At 52.6% G+C, this 25,743-nt stretch overlaps 1 protein-coding gene across 1 annotated transcript; it reads right to left on the bottom strand.

Annotated features, from left to right (window-relative positions):
- Nucleotides 1-2,888: 2,888 nt before the first annotated feature.
- MERTK (MER proto-oncogene, tyrosine kinase) lies at nucleotides 2,889-25,307 on the bottom strand. The gene is made up of 19 exons (XM_088521321.1): nucleotides 25,259-25,307; nucleotides 21,508-21,892; nucleotides 20,920-21,020; nucleotides 20,490-20,663; nucleotides 17,999-18,085; nucleotides 16,888-17,003; nucleotides 14,020-14,203; nucleotides 13,422-13,573; nucleotides 9,905-10,061; nucleotides 9,333-9,486; nucleotides 8,141-8,226; nucleotides 7,664-7,759; nucleotides 7,424-7,504; nucleotides 6,756-6,848; nucleotides 6,528-6,646; nucleotides 5,659-5,768; nucleotides 5,177-5,336; nucleotides 4,653-4,789; nucleotides 2,889-3,285 (listed from the first exon to the last, which is right to left on the bottom strand). Exons 1-19 carry the CDS (start codon nucleotides 25,305-25,307, stop codon nucleotides 2,889-2,891), a joined length of 2,838 nt encoding a protein of 945 aa, XP_088377447.1.
- Between the last annotated feature and the right edge of the window lie 436 nt (nucleotides 25,308-25,743).

Below are 25,743 nucleotides of genomic sequence, written 5' to 3'. Positions count from 1 at the left end.
CCTCTTGAAGCCTTTCCCACCTCCTGGTGGTCCTCGGGGCCGCGCTGGTGGCGGAGCTCCCCTCCGCGAGCTCTTCCCGGCTCCGGGATGGGTTATCCCTCCCGCAGCGGCTCCGGGAGCGGAGCGGGAGGCCGCCGGGCTCGTGCCAGCCCCACGGGCTGCTCCACGCGCTCGGCGGCGCGGCCGTCCCGGCGGGAGTGCGCGGGGCTTTGCCCTTGCCCGGCGATGGGGAGGACTGCGCTTCCTCCGCCCCGAGGAAGAAGAGGGTGACCGCTCCGTGCGCGGGGCGGGGGGAAGGAGGCGGCCGGTGCATCCCTCCTCCCTGGTCCATGCAGCTCCCCGGGCTCGGAGCAGCGACCGGCGCGACCGCTGCTCCTCGTAGCTAACGGGCCCGGCCGCGTCCCGCTCCATGGGCGCAGGCACCGCAGCCACCTTGGAGACTGGGCCCCCCTGTTCCCAGAGAAAACCAGGACCAAAACCCGCTCTGAACTGTCCTCCCCTCCTCCCGTGTCGGGGCAGCTTGTGCTTTGCAATAGCTACACGTGAATGTTTTAACAGCCCTCTCTTTTATATTGCATCTTAATAGCTGTCTGTGTTGGCTTCAGAAAGGCTGTATCGGAGTGTCCCTGTCACCAGCACGCTCAGGCTGGGACACAGCTGTGGGAAGCAGCGGTGCGGGTTTTAACGCACCCAAAAGGATGCTCCTCTGCACGGGTTTTGCTGCAGAAAGGGCCAGCCCGGCTGATTTCTGTTGGCTCCCTGCACCATCTACTGGGCAAGGCAAGGAAATGGAAGCTGGAAACGAGGGATGTTAATGCCGGCAAATTGCTTATTCCTCCTACCACTTTTCCTCAGATGCTGAGGGAGGAACTGCAGGGCAGGAAGCCCCAGTTCATCTGGGTCCTGGAGGGCAGCAGCGGGAGAAGCAGCTTTTCCCCTGTTCCCTGCTTTGTCCATAGGATGCTGAGTTGACTCTCCAGCCCTCTCCAGTCTGGAGTCTGCCCCTCTGCAGCGCATCCTCTGGGGAATATGATACCCTTGGATGTCCCATCTCCTACCCCACGTTCCAGGAGGACCCAGGAACAGTGATTGGTTCTGGCTCCTGCAGCCCCTGACTCCTCCTTTTCCCCCATCTCACCCACCCTTGTCCCACCCCAGCTCGCCAGGACATCAAGGTGCTGGGGGACCCGTGTCCTCCCTCTGTGCTCAGCTCAGGGGCGATGAAGCGGCCCCCAAGAGCTCTCTGCTCCCCATGGCTGAGGAGGCACCAGCAGATGGTGCTCCCGGTGCGTGCGAGCCCTCCGAGAACCCACACGTTTGCTCGCAGGACACCACGTGCCCTCCTGCCCACACGGCCAAGGCCTGGGGCTTTGCTTCCATGGGGCTGCAGGGATCTCAACCCCGACACGTTTTTCTGCCCTTCTGCAGCACAGTCGGTCAGAGCAAGGTGTGAGGGGGTAGAGGTGTGGGAGCCCCTACACCCGGGACCTGTTGCAGTGTGTGTCCCCTACAGCAGTGGTCACGGGTGCTTCGAAGAGCTCCGGGCGCCCAGGACAGGGTCCCACGTCGCACACCCCGTGTCTCTGCAGCCGCAGCGGGTTCCTGTACAGCGGGAAAAGTGGAAATCCCCCCGGACAGAGGAGGACGATGAGCACCAGGAAGAGCTAAGCCCTCTAAGAGCATCACAGCCCTCTGCAATGAAGAACATTTCAGAGACGAAGCCCCTGCCGAAAGGGGAAGCGCACGGCCACCCACGCGTGTCCTGAGGCTCCTTTCGATGCTCTGCTGAACAAATTCCCTCTTTTTTCACCCCGTGGGCCCCTTCCCATGGTCCCGCGACAGCCCCTGAGGCTGGTGGAAACACCAGGCTGCAGGAGAGGAGGACGGGGCCTGGATCCCCTCTGAGCAAACAGGGCGCAGTGCAGGGGCACTTGGAGGAGAAGGAAGGAAACTTCCCCTCCTGGAGCTTCTTTCATCCCCATTTTTAACCAAGATTCCTCATTTTCTCTGCGTATTCCCGGGAGGTGCCCGTAGAGGGGCTTGCAGGGACACCCTGGCCCCGCAGAGCTGTCCCCTCGCAGCAGTGATCGGGGCTGGCACCTCCTCAGAGCAGGGACACTGCAGGGACAGGCTGAAACCGTCCGTCTGGGAGAAGCGGGATCAGAAGCGCTCAGTGCTCCCGATCCCAGAATCCCCATTTTTGCTTGGGATGTTTCTCGGCCCGAAATCCCCCCAGGGCTGCGTGTGAGGCTCTCCTACGTCCCGCAGCGTTTCCCACCGATGACACCGATGTGGGTCACCCCAGCGAGCCCCGTGCAGACGTGTCTGCCCTCACCCCATCTCCAGAGACCCTGGGGAGCCAAGAACAAACTGGGAATGTGGCAGTTTCCACATAAACAACCCTTCCTGCCCCAGAATCCCACCACCCTGTCACCCACATCCATGGGGAACCCCAACAGGCCACTATATATATATATTTTTTTCCTCAACACAGGCAGCAGGCTCTCCCATCCCAAACTCCCAGGGAACAGGAATGCCAAGGATAACGAATGCTGGAACAGGGAGAAGACGGACACCCGCGGTTGGCCGCAGCTTTAACCCAGATACAGCAGCTGCCTCTGACACAGGAGCCCCGAGAGTTTGAACAGCAGCAGCCTCCCAAACACAGAAAACAAACACACAAGCGAACACCAGGAAACAGTTGTAGCATTTAATTACCAACCAAGAATAAAACTTCATGGCTTCAACCCAAGAAACAGCTCCTGGGACGGGGCATCTTCCAACATGAAAGTAATAAATGCAAGCAGGAGTAAAACAGGCCGTTGTTTATTAAAATACAACATCGCTGCCTTTCTCTGTAGGAACGTCCCCCGAGCTGATTCCCGCGTTCAGAGGCTGCCTGTTTCGGAGCAGCGCTCCAGGGAGCCGGCCCGGCACCGCGCGGGCAGCAGCGGGACGTGGGGCTCCTCCGTGGGGAGCTGCTCCTCGCCGGCGCCCTCCAGGACGTACCTGGTGCCCCACTGCTCCTCGCCGTGGACATCCACGGCCACGAGCGCCGGCTCCGCCGGGGAGCAGCCGGGATCCGCAGGGTCCGCGTCCGAGTCCGCTCGGGGGCAGCCCGAGTCCTGCGCGGCGGCCGGGATCTCCTCCGGAGGGTTCGTGTTCACGTAGATGACGTCCCCGGGCTTCAGGTTCTCCAGCAGCTTCTCCAGGTGGACCTTGAGCTGCAGGAACGTCGGGCGCTCGGCGGGGTCGGCCCTCCAGCACGCGGACATCACGTCGTACCTGGAAAACGGGAAGGAAGCTGGGATCAGGAAGGATATTCCCAGGCTCCAGGCTGTGCGTGTGCTGGCTTCTCTGCTTCTCACCCAGCAAAGCCCAGAGCTACTACACATTAAAACCAAGCAAGAACGACTCCTGCTCTCAGGCTGTTTTGTCACTAGGAAGATGCAGCTCCCACTAACAGGCACCCCGGTCCAAGGAGCTCTGCTCCGCTCCTGGAGTTCCTCACAGTGCCCAAAACTTCCTCACTGGTCCGGAGACCGTTGAGCGGGAAGGAGGAAGGACCCCACACCTGTGACAAGGGCACTTTATTGCGCAGGACTGCAGGGTTTTGGGGGCTGTTTTGGGTAGGGACCTTTGAAGCCCCCATGTGCAACTCCTACCAGCTTTCCTAATTCAACAGTTCTTTTAATTTAACAACTTGTAGGGTAGAGAAAAGCAAAGACTTTTGGGCCACTGCCTTTGGGGACAAAAAAAGGGGGAAAAATATGAGGTCTGATCCCTTCATGACAAATGGCAAACTGCTCCTGTCTTCATAGTCCAGGCCAAGCGAGGTGATGGCTGGAGCTTCCCAACACTCCATGCCACCAGCTCAACAGCCTTTAGTGCAGCCCCTGCAAACACGTTGCTTTCTTGGGGGTTTTTCCTTGGAATTTCTGTGCAACAGTTTGCTTGGAATTCAAAAGATGCTTTTTTTATTATTATTATTAATCCTGAGTTATATTGTGCTCTGCTCTGGGATCTGGCACTTATTAGGCCATTTAAAACTCAATAGATTGTGAAAAAAATCAAAGGTTTTGAACTTCTTTCTCTCTATGACATTTTCACTTACAATTTGACCCAAACTGTCAGTCTGGACAGCTTTCTTCTGAGCATAAACCTGTGTGTTTCTGCTAGCTCCCTGCCTGTCAGCCCCATAAGGAAGAGAAGGTTAAGTCCTTGCTTGAAACTTTTGTTCTAAAATGTTATTCTTTAACAACTTTTGTTTTGGGGGCTGTCAGCGAAATCAAGGGGGGACGCTTCCAAGGTACAATGGAAGGTACCTTGGAATGGTACAGGCTTTTCTTACTCCACTTAGAGAGGTTTGCAACAGCTGGGAGTATAGTCATACAGGAGCACTCTTCAATTGCACCTCAAGGCCTGGTTTTGGGGGCTAAATATGGTGCTAAGGCACAAAACACAACATGAGTTAGTTGTTGTGTCCTTAACGAAAAAAAAAATGCATTAAGAACCGAGAACCTCAAAGGGAAGAGCACAATCAGTTACAGCCCCCAAAATCAACCTCAGCCAAGGGCAAGCAACACATGGATTCATTCCACAAGGCAACGAGCAAAGAGGCTGCTCTGCTGTGTAGGGAGACAAATACTCACAGCTCATCTGAGCAGCCCTCGGGCTTTTTGAGGCGGTGTCCATGGAAGAGGTACTCATAGATCTCATGGTTCTGCACTCCTGGATACGGCGTCATCCCTCGCGTTGCTATCTCCCACATGGTAATGCCAAATGCCCACTGCAGGGACAAAGGGAAAGCATGCTGAAAGGGCATTTCCAGGAGGAATGAATGAGACTTTTCATCGGGAAAGGTCATTTCCTAATGTCCCCTGGGTTTCTGCACAATGCTAATAGTTGTATCTCCAACCCTGCCTCCCCCAAATTTGGAAAGAAGCAGTGGCACAGAATAGCCACTCAGTGAACCTATTCCAGGGCATTGTGCAGGCAATGAAAGGTCAGGGCGTCTTGTTACTGCCACCCTCCTCTTCCTCCAGCTTTTGCATTGACAGGGTACACAAACCACCACGACGAACCTCAAACGTGAGCAACTCAACCCAGTGACCCTCAGGATCTGCCCCCCAACTACTGACCCCTGCTTTTTGCATGACCAACCGTGTTGACCTACCACGTCGCTCTTGGTGGTGTAGACACGGTCGGCCAGGGACTCTATTGCAATCCACTTCACTGGCATTTTGGCTATTCGCCCCTGCCGGTAGTAGTCGCCGCTGTAAATCTTCTTAGACAGCCCGAAGTCTGCAACGCACACGGTCATGTCGTCCCGTAACCTGCCAGGAAGAAACGGGGTCAGGAAGCCCTGGAGAGGCAAAGGCAGCAAATAAAGAGACCGATGTGCACGGCTCCTTGGCATGCTTGGTGTGTGACTGCCACTCATTGCTTTCTACAGCTTCAAAATGACAACAAAAAGGGAAAAATTTGACAAAATGAATTCTGACACCTCAGGTTGAGTTGTTTTTCCATGCCTCTCAAGAGCAAGGAAGATTTTATTTAAGGAAGCCCAAGCTGAACGTCCATTCTGAGTGGTACACGAACACAGGCTCTCTGCTGTTGTTCGTCTACCCATGAGGAAACAGAGGAAAACAAACTCACATGCAGTTCCGAGCTGCCAAATCCCTGTGGAGAAACTGCCGACTGCTCAGGTACTCCATGCCCAGGGCAATATCAACCATGAACTTCAGCAGCGTCTGCAGGGGCACGAACTGCAAAGGGAAGATGCAGGTCACTTGGGAAGGACACACCAGGGCAGGTGACCGCCGTAAAGGAATGTCCCTACTCAGCTGGAGCACCCAGCAGGGCTCCCAGGGCCTCAGACCATGGAATTTATTGAATACTTCAATAATGACCAACCTTGTAATAGGCTGCCCTGGCAAGAGGGCAGCCAGAATCCTTCCCTTTCATTTGGCCATGGTGAGGCCATGTGTGGATCCTGATTTGGAGCTCCTCAGCATTAAAAATAAGTAAATAAATAAAATAAAAATCTACCCCTGGAGGTCAAACATTGGAACAGTAGCCCAGAGAGGCTGTAGGGTCTCCATCCTTGGAGATACTCAAAACTTCTCTAGACTAGACAAGCCCTGAGCAACTCCATCTGCTTTTGAAACAGACCTTTCCTGAGAAAGACATTGATCTAGAAAACCTCAGATGTCCCCTCCAAGCTAAATTTTTCTGTGATTCTGTGGTTGTGGCTACCAAGTCCTCCCCATGTCTGAAAGCCTTCGGTCTCTCAGCCGAAGCGCCGAACAGGAATAATTCAGCCCTGGTGAATTCTGGAAGCAGATCACAGGCTTTTGTGGGAGCCAGATTCCACCATCGTCATCTGACAAAGGCAGGAAGCAGGAGTACCACCAAGTTCTCCGTGTTCTCAAAAACAACGGCAGGTTTTGCCCATTGTCCCACAAAGACACGGTCCCACCCCGCTCCTCCTGGACACAGGGCTCTCTGCTCCCTGCATTCCTTACCTGGGGGGCCATCTCCAGCCGTGAACGGAGGAGGAAGCTGTGCAGGTCACCATATTTCATGAATGGGAGGATCACCATGGGTTTGGGGACCTGCAGAGAGCTCAGCTCAATGCACACACCTGGAAAACACAATTTTGAGAGCCCTGTGGGCAAAGGCACCACCCTCCAGCTCCCCAGCCCAGGACCAGGAAGCCCATCTCAGCTACAGAGAAGAGCAATAGTCTGTACCTAGGAGCTTGATGACATTGGGATGGTCGAAATCCTTCATGCACGCTGCTTCACTGAGGAACTCTTCTATCTCCCTTTGGGAAAAGTTATCCACTGCAAAGCACAGGAAATGGGGAAGTTTTTTTTTAAAAAGAGCTTTAACAACCTAAATCGCTGCTGCCATTGCCCTGTGCTCCAACACATCTTCCATGTAAAGCAGGAGGGAAGGGGCCACCAGGATGACAGAGACAGACTGGAGTGGACTTTATTCCAGAGGTTTGCACCAGCCTATGGTTTATTCAGCATGAAAAAAGCAGGGAGCAGCCCTGTCCCATTCATGCAGCAGCACCAGGGTGTACAGAGGCCGTGGTGCAAGGAAAAGGTTAGATTTGATTAGGGACACCAAAAATCAGGAGTATCTCATTTAGCAGGAGACAAGCCCTGTCACCTCCTGATGCTTCAAGACAACCTTGGCCAAAAGACATGAGCATTCTTTCCCAGCAAGACTTTGGTGGGAAACAAGCAAAGACCTCAGCCTTGACCACCATCAGGAGAAAGGCCTGTGACAACCCCCACACCTTTCCCTTAAGTGCTACATAGTTTAGGGTAAGAGAGCACCAGACAGGAAGATCTGGCATCTATCCGCTGGGAGAAACAATATGAAGTGTTCCAAGGCCAAGGCGACTTACACTTCATGGTCTTCACGGCCACCTTCTGCACGGGGCCTTCAGGCTGGCTGAGACGTCCCTCCATCACTGACCCAAACTCCCCTGGGAAAAAAGGAAACATTTTTTCCACACTCCAAAGTACTCCCTTTTGAGACATCATTTTATCTTCAAAATCTGACAGGCTCTAAGATGGAGACCTCATCCCTCAAAGGCCTTTCACGTCCATCCCAGCCTGCCGTCCCCAGCAGCACCATCACTCACCTTCTCCCAGGATCTTCCCCAGGCTGAGGGCATTTCTGTCGATGACAACGTCCTGCAGCTTCTGCTGGAGCTCGTTGCTGACGCCCAGGCTGCCCACTGCAAGAGAAGGGAGCAGGAGCTCAGCTCACCTGCAGCACAGGGATAACCATTTACCACGAGCCTGTGATCAAATGCACCAGGATGCTGCATGGTGTGTGAACGGGGGAAGATGGCCCAGGGCCAGGACTTCCAAGTTTTGATACTCCAGGCTCCTGCTGATGCCCACAGGCTGTCCAGATAAAGATGGAGCATAAACATCTCATGTCTAACCAGGCAAGAAAGCCCAGCTTGGGAGACAGATGAGAAGCTGGAGAAATCAGGTCTGTACCAGGATACACACATTTACTGTTAGCTTGTTCTGTTCCCTCTGCTGAGATACCCTCTGTCACCTCCTTGGCAGTGGAGAGGTGGAGAGGACCAAAAAAACAACCCACTTACGTGTAAGTTCAACAGCTCTGCGACAGTAGGACTTCTTAGCCGTGTAGTTCACTGCCAGCTCGGAATCATTTCTGCTGAAAGCATTCCTGGTGGGACACAAAGAGAACGTGCTGGGCCACACGGGACACTCTCATCTGCCCAAGGAAGGCAGTGCTGCAGCTGCAGGGGTGGGCGACTGCTCTGGCACCAGTGACAGCAACAGCACAGAAGGAAACACACATTTGCCCTAATCATTTCCCTCTTACTGGATCAGTGCCATTGCTTACAATGTGCAACAAAAACAGCCACCTGATAAACGGGGCTGATCCGTAAAGGAGTTAGTCACAGAGATATTCAGGGGAGGAAATGGGATACTCATTTCCTGATGGGACACACAGTCGGCACTGGCAGGACATGGGAAGGACAACGCACTGGCTGGGCAAGACGCTCCAGGGAACTGGCACCGCAAGGAGGGAGAGATTTCCACCTGGAAAAGGGATCCTGGTGTACAGTTTCTAAACTGGGACTGGGGGTGATGCCTTGGGAGAGCAAGTAGGTGCAATTCCCTATCCAGTTCCAAATACCCCTTCCTGAAAGGATGTTCTTACGAAAGGAATTAATTAAATTTCCATTTGGCATTGGACATCAAAATGATGCTGATTATAAGGAAAGCTACAAACACCATAATTATTTCCTACAGAAAACAGCACAGGGCAGACAAATGCCACAAAGTCACAAAGACTATTGGCTTTCTATGGTAGAAAACAGTCCTTTACCTACATTATTTAAAACACAACTAAATGCAGCCCAGTGGGCAGCCTCTCTGCCTGAAGGAGGCTGAGAATCGAGACAACTCTGACACTGGATGGACTTGGATCATCACACTCAGGCGCTGGGCCAGGAAAGGTTTGGTGTTTGTCGAGGCAGGAGAGGTTTCTTGAGGCCACAAGGCACAGGATATTATGCATCTTGGCTCTCTCATCACTGTCCAAATGTCAAGGGCAGCTCTCCTGTACCAATTGCACAAGTCTACTTCCCTTTAGAAGCAGGAATAGCGAGTGAAAGGTGAAGTGCTATGGAAGGAAGGGAACTACCATGCAGTAAAACCACAGCCATCCCTTCACCGCCGGCACAGCGTCGCCTGCAGGAATGATCCCAGTCCTGGAAGCAGGAGCCTCCTCCCTATGTGCAGTGTCAGACTGTTCTCCCTTACCCGTACTTCGTTTCCATGCATCTTTTCTGGATGACCACAGACAAGCAGAGGATCAGTCCAACGGAAACCGTCCCACAGACGAAGCCCAGGGCTATGATAAAGGAGTCTGCGTTCCTGGAGGCTGCAGTCGAAGAGGGGGCTGAGGTTATTAACCCTGAGAAAACATTCCATAACAGAGACAGGAGGGACAGTCAGCCTGCAGCGCACTGGGAAAGGGGAGCATTTCTCAGCAGCTGTCACCAAACCCAATAAAACTGAGGGCTACAAGGGAGACGAGGGCACGATGCCCAACACGCATCAATACGTGGGTTTGTCTTGGCAAGGCTGAGTGGCACGGGGAGAGCAGGTCTCTTCTGGCTGCCTTTTTCCTCTGGCTTTCAAGATGTGCTTAACACCCCATATTCTCAGTGCTTTGCCCAGATATCTTGGCCCAAGGCAAAGACATCCAAGTGGGGACACAGTGATGCCATGTGGCATTGGCAGAGCCGGAGCAGAGGGCAAACAGCAGACGAGCTGCAGGATCCATCCCTCCCCGTGTGGCCACATTCCCATGCAGGACATGGTCATCTCACCGTCACTGCCAGGGATGAAGATCTCCACCGGGCTGCTGAAAGGTCCCGTTCCCCCCTTGGAGACGGCGGCCACCCGCACGGAGCAAGTGGCATTTGTGGCCTCCACGGGCAGGATGGCCACGCTGGCGTTCGGCTGCGCTTCGGAAGAGACGTTCTCCTGAAAACAGCAAGGGAAGGAAAGCTGAGGGAGACAGCAGCCTACCAGGCAAAGGCTCAACAGGAGCGAAACGCCAAGATTCGCTGAGAACTGGCCCCTTACTAAGGGTTTTCATGACTTTGCTTTTAGAAGCCCAGAGGAAATACAGCAGCAGCAAGCTATTTATGGAGAATAATAGCTCTTGGAGAACCGGATGGGATTAGGAAAGGAGCTCGGCAGTGTTTCCCATTTAACCTCTTCGCTGTCACGGCAGCGGGACGGACAGTCTTAGCCAGAAAAAAGGCAAAAAACAACCCTTAAAAAGCAGTCTTGCAGGGAAGGAGGAAAGGCATGGAGGCTCAAAATGCCTCTCTCTTGAATTCCCTCCCTTCTGCAGGGTGTCAGCTCCACTCCCTGTAAACATGTATCTCCTACAAGCACTTGGATGCCAGTCTTCATTTCCACAGCAGGAATAAAGGCATCTTTCCTGCTGTGGCTGCACATTTACAGGAGCTGGCACCGAGGACGCCGCGACGCTCTGTCCCTCTGTGGTGCCTCTTATCTAACAGGGGGGCCTGGGTGCCCGGGCAGAGCCAGTGCCACCCGGAGACACTGTGTGCTCTGTGCTGCTGCTGGCAGGGCACCAAGCTGCTTTGCCTGCTGCTTTGCTGTGGCCTTTGCTCTCACAAATGCCCGTGGCTTGCTCAGCTGAGGTGCACAAGCCTCGGAAGCACCGTGGCTTGGCCACTTGCCCGCAGCAGAAACCAGTCCCTTGCCCTTGCTCTGCAGGGCACCTCTGCTGGCATTGCTGCACTCCGGGTCTCACCAGCAAAGTGCCGCAGAAAGGAGATCTTGGAGCAGATATTTTCTGACTGTGGTTTCATATCAAGCTAATAATATTTCCAGTTTTAGAGTGCATTTCCCTGCTTGGTAACATTGCAGGTATCAGTGTGTTTGATGGCACAGATTGTTTTCCTCGATAAAAATGCAAGTCATTCTTTAGCCTGCAAATTCCCTGTTATTTCCTGATCTGCTTGTGAGTCAGCCGAATGCCTGAGGGAGCACCGGCCCCTGCTCCACGCTGACCCCAAAGCTGCTGCTCCGTGATGCACAAAGCATCTGGTGTGGACAGCACAGCTTGGCTGTCCCGGGGCCAAGCGAAAACAGAGGAGACCTGGTGGACAAGGAGGAGGAAATAAGTGTTTGGAGGGAAGTGATTTATTTCTAGAGCCAGATAAGAGGCTCAGAAATTGGTGTGAAACATGCACAAGCACCAGGCACAAACCCATGCACGCTAGTGGAAGCCACTGTCCTGCAAACCCTGCCTGTGTTGACACACGTGCTGCTGGCTCAGCTCCTGTGCTCATTTTCCCTCCCTTTCCCAATAGCTTTGCTTTCACGGGATCCTTAGGTGGAAATACATAGGATACCACTTCTCTACCACCACCTCCAAGGTGCACGGGCATCCTTTAGCATCTCACACAGCTCTCCTATGTGATTTGAGTACTTTTTGCTGGTCACTCGACAGTGACAGCAATCCTGGCAGCACAAAATTGCCAGATCTAAAGATTTTTATGAGCCTTGTGATAGTTGAGGAATTTCTTCACATCCCAGCTTATAGAGCCTGGGGTCACACTATAACTGCTGATTTAATAATAAAATTAGCCAATGTTTTAAAGTTTTTTGAATCCTTTTTTTGACCAGCTGCAGAGAAAAACAGGCCCCCAGGTGGCCCTGCTGGCACAGAAATAAAGAATCTCCTAATGTTTATTGTGGTGGGATTTGTAGACTGATTATTTCTGGAAGAAGTCTGACCTGAGAAGGGTGGTAAATACTATTTGTTGTAATTGTGCCACCTGGTGCCACAGGAAGGAAAAATACCTGGCCCCTCATATTTCATTCCAAAGCTTTGGAGAGAGGTTACGGCACAGGCACAAAGCCATTGCCATGCTCCTTAGTCCTCTGATGGTCTTCGTAGAAAAGAAGTGTTGGTCCTTGCCCTGGGCTGTCTGCAGCCTGAAGTCACTGCTTGCACTTTTGCCCTTCCATAAAACCCATAAGTTGATGAAATGATTCAGCAATGGACCTAGCTGCAACCTCTGATCTGCAATGAGCCCAGGCCCTCCAGAGGAAACCTCCCTTCCACCCCTATCTCCCAAACCCAACACCTCACCAGACACTTGTGTTTTGGAGCCTCCTGAGAGCCCCCGTTAATGGGAACAGCTATTTGACCTCATCCCTAAGTCGTAACTTCATCGTGTAAACACATGGCTTTTAAAAAAGCAAGAAGTCTCCCAGAGCTCAGAGGGCAAGTCTTGTTTGTTACTTATTGCTTGGGAGGCAACAACTGTGTCAGCGATTTTTTTTTTCCATGATAGTCACAAGACTGCAATATTGTTTCCTTGACTTCATTGTGCTGGATCTATACATGCTCCTTTTTAGCAGCATAAAAGGAGAACAGAAAATGCAGCGTCTTACAAAAAAAGAGTGTGAGTCACTCCTTCCACACAGAATATAGGTCTTCAGAGTCTCTCTGTGCTTGCAGCTTGGGGCAGAGGGTGACCAAACCACAGTGCAGAGGCAATGACTGGATATATCCACACAATTCTGGTGTGTTCCCCATTCCCCAAGCACATGGAGATCCTGGCCGGGAGGCTGCATTTGCCATCTCCTGCTGTTTTGTGCAATGCCTGTGATGATCCAGAACTCCACTGAGAGGACTCCCATGGGAACGGGCAAGGAGTCAAATTCTCCCAAATGCCTTATGATTAGCTCCATGGATAAAACTGCTGAGGGATGCTACCAAACCCAGACTGTCACTCCAAAGACAATCCCGGAGATTTTCAACACAAGAAAGAGCAACTCACTCCTATTACAGAGAAAGCAGGTTCTGATCAGCAGTAAGGAGCCATGGTGGACAAATATCTTGTCTCCTTTAAGCAGAATTCCTTCCTCCTCGCATTAATTATATGAGAGGAAGAACTTCTTTCCTGTGAGGGTGCCAGAGCCCTGGCACAGGCTGCCCAGAGAGGCTGTGGAGGCTCCTTCTCTGGAGATCTTCCAACCCACCTGGATGCCACCCTGTGCCCCGTGCTCTGGGTGTCCCTGCTGGAGCAGGGGGTTGGACTGGATGATCTCCAGAGGCCCCTTCCAACCTCAACCATTCTGGAATTCTGGGATTCTGGGAGTTATGCACACTGTAAGTGCCTGTCAGAAAGACCACTTGTATTGAAGAAGTGGAGATGAGAGCACAAGAGGAGAGACAAACTGGCTCAAAAAAATATAAAGGGAAGTACCAAGGTGAAACTGGACTTCACTGTTTGATCTCTGAGAGCTTTTGCTGTGCTTTAGTTGCTCTTCCCCATTCCCACCATGACTTACCAATCCTTTGGAGCCCTGGCACCCGCACCAGATACGATAGCCCTGCAGTTCCCCATGTGTCTTCCCCAGGGGTGGTTTCACCCACCGGATCTCCAGGAAGGAGCTGGATTCATTGAATGACACTGTGACGTTCAGCGGTGCAATGGTTGGAGCTGTAGGAATCAGAGAGGAAGAAGGTGAAGGAAGTCAGGCAGAGGTGTCCAGCCCTCATTGCCATCACGGGCCGAACACAAAGACTTTTGCAGATCAGGACCTGTTGTCTAATGAAGGCCCATTCCCAGGATTCAAGGTGCTGCTCCCTCTCTGCAGGGCTCCCGAGGGCAGAATCAAGGAACAGGGCAGAAAGACTCTCTACAGGGCTTGTGTTAGCATCAAGAAAAGCCATGGCTCAACCAGAAACACACAGTATTTCTTATAGCCTTTAACATTTGCAGCAGATGAGGGCCTGTGGGTACATTTCCTTGCTCCATTCAATAAAGATGTCCCACCTTGTGAGCACCCATGACTCTAGACAAGCACCTCGTGCAGCCCTGCACAAAGCACAGCTGCATGATGGAAAGGGGGAAGCCCTTTGCAATATTAGCTACTCATTTCCTACCTCCTTCAGTGGTACTGGCTGTTATCCAGGGGCTAAACGCCGACCAGCCAACTTCGTTTTGGCAGGAAACACTAATGTTATAGACCACCATGGGCCACAGGTGCTGGATGTGATACACATGGGGAGGCACCGGAGTGTTGAACAACTGCAGTGAGACGTTGGTTTGTGGAACAGCTTCCCTGACCTTAATTGAATAAAAAAGGGAAAAAGAAAAGTGCACAAACAGGGATTAGTCAGCAACAACCTGCAGGGTGAGACGCACAGCAGGAATTTCACATCTGTAAACAGGAGACAGCGCTCTGCCTGTCTCGCTCTTTCAGCAAAACAGCACCAGGGCTTTGCTCTTGGAGGCCATCTCATCTATACTTAGTGCAAAGCCCAGAGCAGGCCACTCCTCACAGAGCCCAAGGTTGGGTCTCAAACACAAGAGGAGAAACAGTTGCAGCAGGGGCAAGGCAGAGGTGTGCAAAATTGTGACTGCTGTGGAAAGCGAAGGGAAAAAATGACATTTCTTGTGACATAAGAAACGAAAAGAGCGCCCAAGAAAACTACCAGGCAGCAAGTTTCAAACCAAGTCAACTCCTTCTTTTCTTTTTTCATAGAACACATCATTATACTAGAGGATTTATTGTCACAGATGTTGCAGAAGCCAAGATTATAAACCAGCTCAGAGGAGAGTTAGACAAATTCAGGGTGGACTGGGCTGCAGGGGCTATTGGAGATAAAGGCCTAGTAGAAAACAGCTTGGTTGAAGAGCTTCCCTGAAGTGCTGGGCTGTAAGTGCCCATGTAAGAGCACACAACCCCCATGCAGCTCTCCAGAGTGCCCCAGCATGGGCTGGACCTGCCACCAAGGGCATCAGCAAAGTCCTGGGAACCAAACAAGTACCATGGTCTAGGCTTGGTGCTGAAGGGTTTATGGTTGGACTCGATGATCCCAAAGGTCTTTTGCAACCACAATGATTCTATGATTCTGTTATCATGAGGGCAGCTTGGGACAGCAAGAATTGCAAAAATGAGGGACACCAGTGCGAGTAAGGCAATGAATTTGGAAGGCAACCCAAGCTGGGATGAAATGGCCTTGAAGGGACAGGCTTTCTCCCAGCTCTAGGCAGGTTTTGTCTCATCTCACCTATGTTTTAGCGTGGATCACAAGGACCAAGTTGCACAGTCCTCCCTAAAGGCTCTGTAACAGTGTGGGGAGAGCAGGCAGCCCGTCCTTGTGCTTGAAGACCAAGAGCTCCTACAGGGCAGCCCTACACGACAATCTCAACACTGACCTTGTGAATATTTTCTAGCAAAAATGGAAAAGATGGACCCTTCAGCCTCATAAAGCAGATGGGATCAGGACTCAGGTCAAAAAGCCATGGCAAAATACTTCAATGTGGGGACCAGCCATGAGAAGAACATGTGAGCAACTCCTGGAGACACCACTGAAACTGGCCGCTCTTCTCAGGCAGCTGATTTATCTCTATCCTAAAATTGTCTCTCCACAAACAATCTATTAGATCAGTGTATTAAAAAAAATAAACAAAAAGAGGCCCTTTATGAACTTAAACAGCTGAAACTTGTTAGGAGTGATAAGAACAGCTTCCAGTTTAACCATTCATCTGTTCAGCAATTAGTTACTTGCCCACACCAGGGCCAGATTACCCAAACTAGGGGGTTATCAAAGGGGACAGGGGCAAAAAGGCTGAGTCACCGTTATGTTTTTGCCAGGAATATGTCTCCTTTTCCAATTTGAAAGGCTACTTCCTAATGACAGACCGTGAACATTAAGTCATAGGAAATTCTTTGGCCCTCCACCCGGCTTCCTGAGCTCCAACAGGAACAGAACGGCAGATACTGTGCTCAAATTACCTCTGGGAGCCCTTTCCTCTCTGTCCTTTCACTTTTGAAGATGTCACACAGCACTGGGGGAGACTGCTGAGAGGAAATGGGAAGAAACAGTCTGTCTTGCTGGTTGTTTCCACTGGGTAGCCCTTTGCCCATTAGTGCATCCTAATAAAGCTCTGACTAACGAGACGGTGTCAGAGGGTAACAGGAGGGTATTGGGCCAGACTTGAACCCTGATCTCAGTGGACACCACTGGTATCCAGATCCAAAAACTTGTTCTCTTCCAATCAACCAAATTTAAGGCAACTTTTTTAAAGCAGATAACTGTGTCTGCCCTGAGGAGATGCGACTTTTGAAATAAGTGCCTAAAGCAAATTGCTCTGAAATCAAGGCTAATAAATACAGACTCATTTGTAAATGATGAAACTCCAGTTTGGGGAGGTTGCAAGCCAGTGGCCATCAGAGTTGCCCTTGAACTGGATGGCACAGCTGGCTAAAAGGCAAAAGTTGGCAGCTTCTTCCTGCACACATCACAGGCACAAGCCCACGTGGGCACTTCCCAGGGGTTGGCTCTGCTGTTCCTACTGCCCCTTGCTCCTGTCCCACTCAACCACAGTGCTCCTGGGACAAAAACCTGCCTCACAGCTCCCTATGTTGGCTTCTCTGTTGGATGTTTCTTGCAGACTCTCTGCCCTGTAGTTCGTGACAACCAAGCCCACAGCTTGGAGCAGCTTGGAGTTCAGGAGCAACTTGAAAGCCTCCTGCCCTCCTGGACACTGCTCCAGCTCCCCCAGGTCCCAGCCTAGGGCCTCTGCTCTCTGCTGAGTCTGAATTGCACTTACGTAACCATAAATCTGCTGGCTACCCAGGTGGCAGGTCCATCCAAGACAATTCTTTTAAAACCTCTGGAAAACTCCGACTCAGTTTATCCAAACTAATGGCCTTGGTTCACACCAAGCCTGTGCAGGAGCACTGATTTCCACCTGAACATCCAGCAACGAGCAGGCTGTAGGGACAAGGGCCACGTGCTCACCTGGACGCTGCAGTTGTTAAAAGCAGAGAACGCATCAAAGCCTGGGACCCAGGACACCGCGATGCTGTGGGCCGTTCTGTTCAGGACGTGCACGCTGGTGGGTGCAGATGGGATCCCTGGAAAGGAGAAAGTGGGTTCACTCCGCTCTGGTACTGCCTAAACACCCCTAAATTGGCAGCATGACAGTTTTGTCCAGAAGCAGCATGACACTGAACGAGCCCAAATGCTCTTAATTCTTCCAGCTCCCATGGTGCAGAAGTCCCAGGCTCTAAGATGGGGAAGGAGCTGAATCTGGTCCTTCTGCCTCAAGCTGGAGGCCTGTGGGATGCTCAGCCCATCTCAGAAGACTGTGGGGCTACATTAGTAGTGGCACCCATGGCCAGGGGTCTCCGGGACGCACTGCAGGCCATGTGGCCACAGAAGGGCCTCTACAAAAGCACCCCAACACAGAAGCCCGGGACAAGCTTGTCCTTTCCCAAACACGGCATGTTGGGATTCCCATAGGCAGCTGCTGAAGCTGTCAGACTGCAGGTGAAATATATGCATCGTCCTGCTACAGCTGCAGTATCAGCACACCACGGATATTTTAGAGCAATGGGCATTCAGCAAGAGCCATTTCCAAATCTATTTCAGTCATATTATGTATTTGTGAGCTGAAAACAGCACTCTGGGCGACATGTTTTGGGAAACACCTCCCTTACCCTGCCAGAGTTATTTCCATAGGAATGTCAAGAATTTCCATCATTTCCTATGGAAAATCATGAGCACAGCCCTGGATGTGAAGGAAGGAAACAGTGATATAGCCCTTCCGAAACCTACTCCAATTTTGACAGTTCTGCTTTCAAATGTGCTTTTTGGTGCTTCCTCCACGGCTGCAGCACTGGGGTGACACTTGTTCTAGATGACAGAGCAGCATTCGATGACCATGCTCTTACGTGCATCCTGTTTGATTTTTAAATTTAGCTTTCGAGCAGGGAAAAAATAAATGAATCCTAAAAATTTGCTTTTCTGCTAGAGTAAGAATGAATATTGGGAAGGGTGGAGGCCAGAATAGCTCCTGCTGGATACATCTGTACTGAACAGGTAAGGTCATGGCCACATTCCTGCTTACCTTTCACATTGACCTGCCCAGGGTTGGATGCAGTCAGCCCTTTGCTGTTGTGAGCCTCACAGCTGAACAGTGCTGTTTCGTTAAGACCTGCAGTGGGAAAAACAAGGAGCTGCTCCCTGTGCTGCACCAAACACCCCAATCACACCAACCGCCTACCTGCTCTTCACAGAACACTCTTGTGGCTTCCTTTGTTTTACTTCTATGATTCTTCTTTTCCAGTAACACAAAAGATCCCTCTTTTTTCGCACTGATCACTTCCTTAGCCCTTCTGGTGGCCGAAGGTGACCCCCCCATGATCCAGCTCACCCACCTTGTGCACCACGAGCACGTGAGCACGGGCGCTGTGAGATCCTCCAGGACGGACAGGACCGTGTGTTTTCATGGACCCCTTGCACAACCTCCTGAGTAAGCACTTCTTTGGTATCCAAAAAGGGAAAGACAGAAAGCAGAAGAGCCCACCACCATGGCTGGAACCAAATGACTTAATACTTGTCGAAGATTGCTCAAATCTCCCTGCTGATCAGACTACTTCTCGGGGTTGCTGGAAATACCCAAGTGCAGATTTCTGCTTGTTATCCCTAGAGTCTAAGCAGGGCCTGTGTGAGATGACCCCAGCAAGCTACACTGCTCAGGACTTCAGTCTTGGGCAAAGAGCTCTTCTGCAAGCGCAGAGCTTCGCTCCACGGCGTGCAGGGAGCTCTACCTATGAGCATTCATTCCCCTGCCGCCTGCTCCAAGAAAATTGTGTGTGACATTCACAGAAATCATTCAGCTCAAAGATCTGCATGCACAAAGATCTGCATGAGCCCATTTAGCCAGGTACACAGCAGTTGCTCCAGAGGTGGCTGCAAAAGGTGACAGGGTCACTCGCTGGGATGGAAAAGGGGAAGGGAGAGGAGCTATCAGCCTGTTCCACTATGCCAGCACATCCCAGTGCCGTTTGGATAATATCCAGGTCTTCATTTTACAGCCTTTTCCTCTCTCGTGGAAGGAAAAAGAGTCCCCTGTAGCTGCAGAACTGGAATGAACTCATTCATTGTGGACAATCCAATCCCGGAGAGAAATCAAGGATATTTGGATACCATCAGGATATAACCCTGTAGCAAGAGTCCGTTACTAGGGGAATTAAAAACAACTTTATCTGGGTTGATTTCAGTGAAATGCCTTCCTGTAGCTGCAACACAGAGAACTTTGCTGCTCAAAAAAGCAGCAGTCTGAGTTCAATAGGACTCCTGGACGAGGAGACTGTTCAAATGACCCAACCTAACGTTTACCAACCGGATGCAAGAAAATCCAAGCGGAATGAGTCACTTCTTCCGGCTTTCACTGTCTTTTAAAGTCCATCTTCAGAAGCCAAGTCAGTTATAGTCTAGCTGCTAATAAGGTACTGGCCCCCTTCAAGAAACTCTGCCTCATTTTTGCACCTGCAGCAAAATCACACCAGGATTTGTGTTGCAATGAAGGACTCTTCTCCCTGTGCTCCACCAAGGTGGCACGGAGACACGATGCCAACACTTGGCCTTCTAGAGACAAAAGAGCAGATAACCAGTAAAATAGCCCACAACAGCTACAAGGTACTGCGTGGGTTGGCTATGGGAAAAAACGTGCTTGTTGAGCAGGACAGAATTTGTGTGCCCTTCTTCTGGGGAACAAATTCCTGCAGCCAAAGGCAGCTGCATGGGGGTTGCTGTCCCCAGGTCACCTCTGATGGAGCAGTCCCCAGCACAGATGCTGCTGGGCAGAGCCTGCTCGGGAGGGAGGATGGAGAGGGGCAGTGGCAGGTTGGCTACGTGGCTGAGCATTGGAGAGGAAGCTCAGGAGATGGAGCTCAGCGGATAGGAAGAGATCTCTGAGGTCACTAGTCCAAACCCCAGCTCAGCGCACAGACATCTTTGAAGTTAGATCCAGCTTCTAAGCTAGATCGGGGTTCTCATGGACCAGTCAAGCTATGACTATCTCCACAGATGGAGATCCCACCGTCTCTCTGGGTCCCTGTTCTAGGTGAGGAAAAGCCTTCAGAGGATGGAAATGACCACAGCCAGAGCAGGGAACGGGCTCCCACCAAAGACTGGACTCTGGTCTCCTTTGCATTCCCCCAACGCATTCCTATTGCTGCCCCACCTTCCAGGAGCAAATGACATGTGAACTGGAGGGCTCTACATTAAATTCATGACTACAGCATGTAGGTACTTAAAGAGATGCCCAAATGCCAAACTATTCGTGCAGCAAAGGTGTCCAGCACCTTCACCAATGCTCTGCAAGCTCCTTGAACACGCTTTTCATCCCGTGCCTCCTTGACACCACCGTTCCCTGTTCCCTGTGGAACAGTCTGCCCGGGGCCACCACAGTCCCACAACATTAACTCAGTCCTTGACGCCAAGATTACAGCCTTCCAGCCAAGCAACAGACGGTGACAGACACATTCCTGCCCTTCCCTTTCCAAAGGCCATGCAGAGGCCTCCCCAGCACGCCAGGATGCTCCCAGGCTCACCTGGCACGGTCAGCACGGACGGGGAGACGTGAGGCTTTGCATTGACTCGGATGTTGTTCCGAAACCAGTAGATCTCCACAGGCTCCGGCGGGCCCACAGCTTGACACGTGAGGTTGAAAGGGCTGTTCTTGGTGACGTTCAACTTCTCGGGCTGACGAATGAAGTGTGGGAGCCCTGCGTGGATGCAAGAGGTGAAGCAAGAGATTCAGAGATCACAGCATCATGCACGTGGGCAATAGTTGTAAGAACAGCCCCCAGACTGGCCCTCCTGGGGCTGCCCTCTGGCAGCAAGCCCTTTCCTATCCAATACTCTGCATTGCTGGTGGATAGGCAGCAGCCCCAAAGTCACAGCCCTTGGGGCTGCCCCTCTGACAGATCTCAGCAGATCCCACAGTTCCAACACTTCCAGGCTTGCTCGCTTCCAGCTCACCTTCCAGCTGCACGAAGATGGGATCGGATACAATCTCCACATCGGAGACGTTGAGTTTGCAGACGTAGGAGCCGTTATCCGAGCGCTGGGCAGCATGGATGCTACAAGAGAGAACAGAGACCATGGAAGGGCTTTAACGGGGAGACTTGTCCTGCAAAAAGCTTCCACAGAGAGACACAGCAACACTGTGAAGTTAGAGGTGGGTTTGAACCAGCACTACCTAACACAGAACACACATGGAACAAGAGCTGGGCTTCCAAAATCAGGCTTCGAGGACTATGGTGGGTCAGAATGAAGATTATTTTGCTCCTGACAGCTCTGCTGGCACAGCCTTTAATTGCAAGCGGGCAGAGCTCAGTCAATCCGGTGCAGCAGTTTGTTTTCCTCCATGGTTCGTTGAGGAGAGCGCCTAAGAAGAGCTAAGCTCTGGACATTGAGCAAACTTCAGTCCTCCTCCACCCAGAGCAGTTTCCTCCAATCCCAGTCGCAACCTCCTACTCTTGCTACCTCGCTGCCCTCCAGCCTCTCCCCCTACCCAGCACCCAGGGGTGCAGAGGGTCCTTCCCCCCTGCACGAGAAGGTCTGCACCTGAAGGTGGAGGTCATGGCCACCTCGTCCTCGTCGGAGATCTCGAAGTGGCTGGTGGCAATGCGGTCCAGCGCGTGCAGCTCATGCCCATCCTTCCACAAGGAAATGCCGGGGGCGTCTGGCCTGGCCAGCCGATGAGGCACTTTGATGGAGCAATTGAACGTGACATCTTTGTGCTCGTTAATCACAATGTGTCCCACCGTGGGGTTAAATTTAACCTGTCCTAGAGAGCTGGCTGCGGGCTCTTCTTGGGGCTGCTTTGCGCTCTGGTGAGGCCGGTGACCAAGGGGACTGAGGTCTCTCCTAGCACGGTGGGACTCTGCTGGCACCACTTCTGCTGACAGCGAGAGGGACGGCCTGAGACCTCGATTCCTGCCAGCAGCACCTGCAAATAAACAGTTTTGTCATTGCCAGCCAGGAAATCTCCTAAAAGTCCCCCCTCCAAAACCCGACTGCTTCAATTAATAATTAGAGGTTGTTCGTCTGCAGATGCACTGAAAATTCAGAAGCTCTAAGAGAGATCTAAGAGCCCCAAGGAGGTAACATGGAGCTGATGGCTCCAAGAGTGGATGGACAAGAAACACCTGGAAAAAAAACACTTAAAACAGATGAGAAAAAGTGCTTGATTGCTGAGACTTCTCTTTGGCGGGGAAAAGGTAGGGGCTGGCGGCAGTTATTTCTGTGGAATCACACCCTGGAGACGGGGATATAAAAGCAGCAGGATTTGAGTCGGGCTGGCTCTAGCTAGCTTGGGCCCAGAGCTCCTTTCCCTGGACCTAGCACCCTTGACATGGGCAACCTGGACCTCAGATGGCCCAAGGAAGTTGGGTTGGATTAAAAATAAAGGGCACCCAGCTGAGCTATGCAGGATTGCAGGGGCATTTGAAGGCATTTGCTGGGCCAGCCTTTTCTTTCTGATCAACGGCCGGGAGTCACGGGGTGGTGTAAGCTGATCCCGCTCCTTTTGGTTCAATTAACATGACCAAAATGAAGGGGGAAAGGGGCCTCAGGCAGCCAAAGGGTCCCAGGAGGGGGATGTGCGGGTCTGTTTTCAGGCTGTTTGCAGCAGGGCGAGGGGAGCAGCTTGCAGTGCACAGGGGACACAGCGGTTTGGGGACATCAGGGAAAGGCACAGAGCAAAAAAAGCCACTCGGGGCAACCGCTCTGCCCAGCCGGTAGCTGCTTTTTGTCACAGAGATGCTCTGGGAGCCGCTCACAAAGACATTTCTGCAAACCGCCTCCACTGAGCTGCTTCCAGAGCGAAAACAACCGGATTGATGAAGAAAGGCATCCAAACGGTGTGTAGGAGCGGGTGCCATTTAGCATTGCTTCCCCCGTGCCGCATTCCACTCGGCAGACTATTTTTTTCCAAACATTTTTCCCAAGGGAGGGTTCTTTCAAAGGGCTTCATTCTCCCACCTACAAATTAGTTAACATACAAAGTCCTTCGACTGCATTTTCCTCCTCCCTCCCAGCACTTCCCACGCCAGCCAGCCGGGAGCAAGATGAAGAGCAGCTCCATATAAAGCAATTCCCCCAAAACAAAACTTTTCAGGGAAGAGATCTACGGAATATCCAACAAATGCTTTCACTAGATCATTCCCAAGCCTGAGGTTTTCCCACGTATACCAAAATCCCCAGCAGATTGGTAAATCTACCTGGCTGCTTTCAACAAACAGGGGCTTTGTGCTGGACAGAAATTTGATCTAAATTAATATGCTACTTCCAAAAAAAAACTACTTATGGTTTTAAAAAGAGAGTTATGCAGGTAAACGAACAGTCTTTTTACTTAACCAGAGTTCAACCGAGCTCGTTTTGAGGCAAACATTAGTCCCAAAACATGCAACAACCCCAAGCTTTTCAGGCTATGTCATTACTATAGTGAGTAATGGAGCATGAGTCTAGTGTACTTTTCGGGCAGCCAAGAAACACAACCTAATTTTGAGGCTGGATAGAGGCCTTCGCTAAATTGCTCGCTATTTTTAACTCCCCAGAAACGATACTTCTAGAGGGAAATTGGAGAAGCGTTTTCAAGCTTGCCGAGCCCGCTCTGACGGAGCAAATAAAGGGCTTTAGCCGCTGCTCCCTCATCCGCACGATCCCAACACAAACAGATCCCACGTGACGGCGGCCGAACTCGCTGCGGGTGCCAAGGGACCGGCTCTAAAACGCCCGGGCAGCCCCAAAAAGCTTGGCCGAAAACAGGGAATCGGGACCCCCCTTCCCGCCCCTGCGGCTCGCGGGTGTTATCCGAACGGGAGGCGGCCGCTTCCCGACGGGAACGGACGTTTCTTTGGTCGCCGAATGGAAGCGGGGCTGGTTTGGCTGCTACTCATGCTCCGTTTCGAGGATTTGCACCTTTCCTGCCGGGACGCCCGCGTGTGTCCGTGCTCCGTCTTGCGCGGATGCCGCTGCGCCCTCCGTGGGGACCCGGGAAGAGCGGCTGGATTCCTCTTCCCTGGGAACCAGCCCCTCCTAATCTCAGTTGCTTCAAGTTTAAGGAAGAACTTCTAAGGGAAAAGGGCACCTTAGACACAACTTCTGGATTGATTAACTGGGAAAAAACATAAAAGAAAAGTGCTTGCAGGCTGAGGAATTAAATATTTCTTCTTTGCACTGTCACTTACACAACAATATAAGGGCTCTATTTTTAAGTACTTCTTCCATCCCTGGCCATTTGGGATACAGATATCTCTATGGGGTCCTAGAGAGGATTCGCCCTGCGTTGCAGGGCATCTCTTACTGCGTTCAGAGCAACGTGCTCGGAATTGCACTAAAAACCTCCCCTGGAGCAAAGGAGCTGAATCCAAAGTCTGCACGGGTGCCTGAGATGTGGGAGCCCCTGCCCTACTGCAATGTGGAACGACAGAAAAACTGCAGGAAAAAAAATGCAAAATAAAAACAAAATAAAAAATACCGGTCTCCTAAACATGAATCAACGCCTGGGATCACAGCAAAACTCAGGAGCGCCGATGCCATGACCGCTGTGACAAAGGAGGTATTAGAGGAATGAAGGTGCTCAGGGAACACCTGCTGGGTCTGGTGTCTCTTTTCTGGCACTAGCCTAGAGAACGAAGGCTTAAAGTTCCCCTGCTATTAGGGGCAAGAAACTTTATTACGGATTAAAACAATAAATGGGAAATTGCATCCCCCACAGCTGAAACAGTAACCCATTCTACTGCTGTCCCAGTAAGGAATGTATTAGAAAACAAACAGATCTGCCAAAAACATCACTACCGCTGTAGCCCTGGAATTCCCGTTGCTGGAAATAATTCACCTGATGACAAGAGCGTTCTGCTTACACACTTGCTCACACACTTGTTAAAGCAGAGGTGGCGGGAATGGGATATATAAGGAGATATTAAGAGCATCTGCCCCTCAGCCGGTGGCATCTCCAACTCCCTTGGGGAGATGTCGGAAGAAAAGAGTTTTCCCGGGGGCTGCGCTTCACTTCCAAAGAGCCTCCCCGGCTTCCTCCAAAGAGCCCCCAGCTCTGCAGATTCCTGGAGACTCCCCAGGACTTTCACCCCGCTCTGTCCCAACGCGGATCCGCGCGGCCGCCTCCCCGCCGGGCACCGGCTCCGCTCGCGGGGAGGCCGCGGCCACCCCCGGCCTGGCGGGGACGGCGCTGCCCGCGGCTACCCGGGCCGCGGGGGCTCCCCCGGGCCGCGGCTCCCTCGCGCGCTGCTCCCGCTCCGGCCCCGCTCGCCGCCCCGCCGGCCCCGCAGGGCCTCGCGCCGGCCCCACTCACCGGCCGCCGCCAGCAGCGCCGCCAGCAGCGCCCAGCGCCCCGCGCCCATCGCCGGCCCCGGCCCGGCCCGGCCCGGCACGGCCCGGAGCGGAGCGGCCCCGCGCCGCCAGCAGCGCCGCCCCGCGCCCCGCCCCGCGCCCGCCCCGCGCCGGGACACGGGGACACCTGGGAGCGCGGGGACACGGGGACAGCCCGCGCCGGGGCACGGGGACACGGGGACATGGGGACACCTGGGACCGGGACACGGGGACATTCGGGACTGGGACACGGGGACAGCCCGCGCCGGGGCACGGGGACACGTGGCACCGGGACATGGGGACACGGGGACATCCGGGACTGGGACACGGGGACACCTGGGACCGGGACACGGGGACAGCCCGTGCCGGGGCACGGGGACACCTGGGAGTGGGACACAGGGACATCTGGGACTCGGACATGGGGACACGGGAATAGTCCGCGCCGGGGCATGGGGACACCTGGGACCA

This window comes from Tinamus guttatus, unplaced genomic scaffold (assembly GCF_059628265.1).
Source record: "Tinamus guttatus ecotype Peru unplaced genomic scaffold, ASM5962826v1 Tinamus_guttatus_pri_ptg000116l, whole genome shotgun sequence".
In the NCBI taxonomy this organism is placed as follows: domain Eukaryota; kingdom Metazoa; phylum Chordata; class Aves; order Tinamiformes; family Tinamidae; genus Tinamus; species Tinamus guttatus.
The sequence above is the reverse complement of the archived record's forward strand: the minus strand, read 5'-3'. Positions and strand labels throughout refer to the sequence as shown.

Bases quoted from the DNA above. Each gene is read 5' to 3' on its own strand.
- MERTK (XM_088521321.1), bottom strand. From the start codon at position 25,307: ATGGGCGCGGGGCGCTGGGCGCTGCTGGCGGCGCTGCTGGCGGCGGCC. The intron at 21,021-21,507 runs GTGCAGACCTTC...TCTCTCTTGTAG, and splicing joins GCCATGACCTCCACCTTCAG to CATCCATGCTGCCCAGCGCT. The intron at 13,574-14,019 runs GTAGGAAATGAG...TGATTCCTACAG, and splicing joins AGCCAGTACCACTGAAGGAG to CTCCAACCATTGCACCGCTG.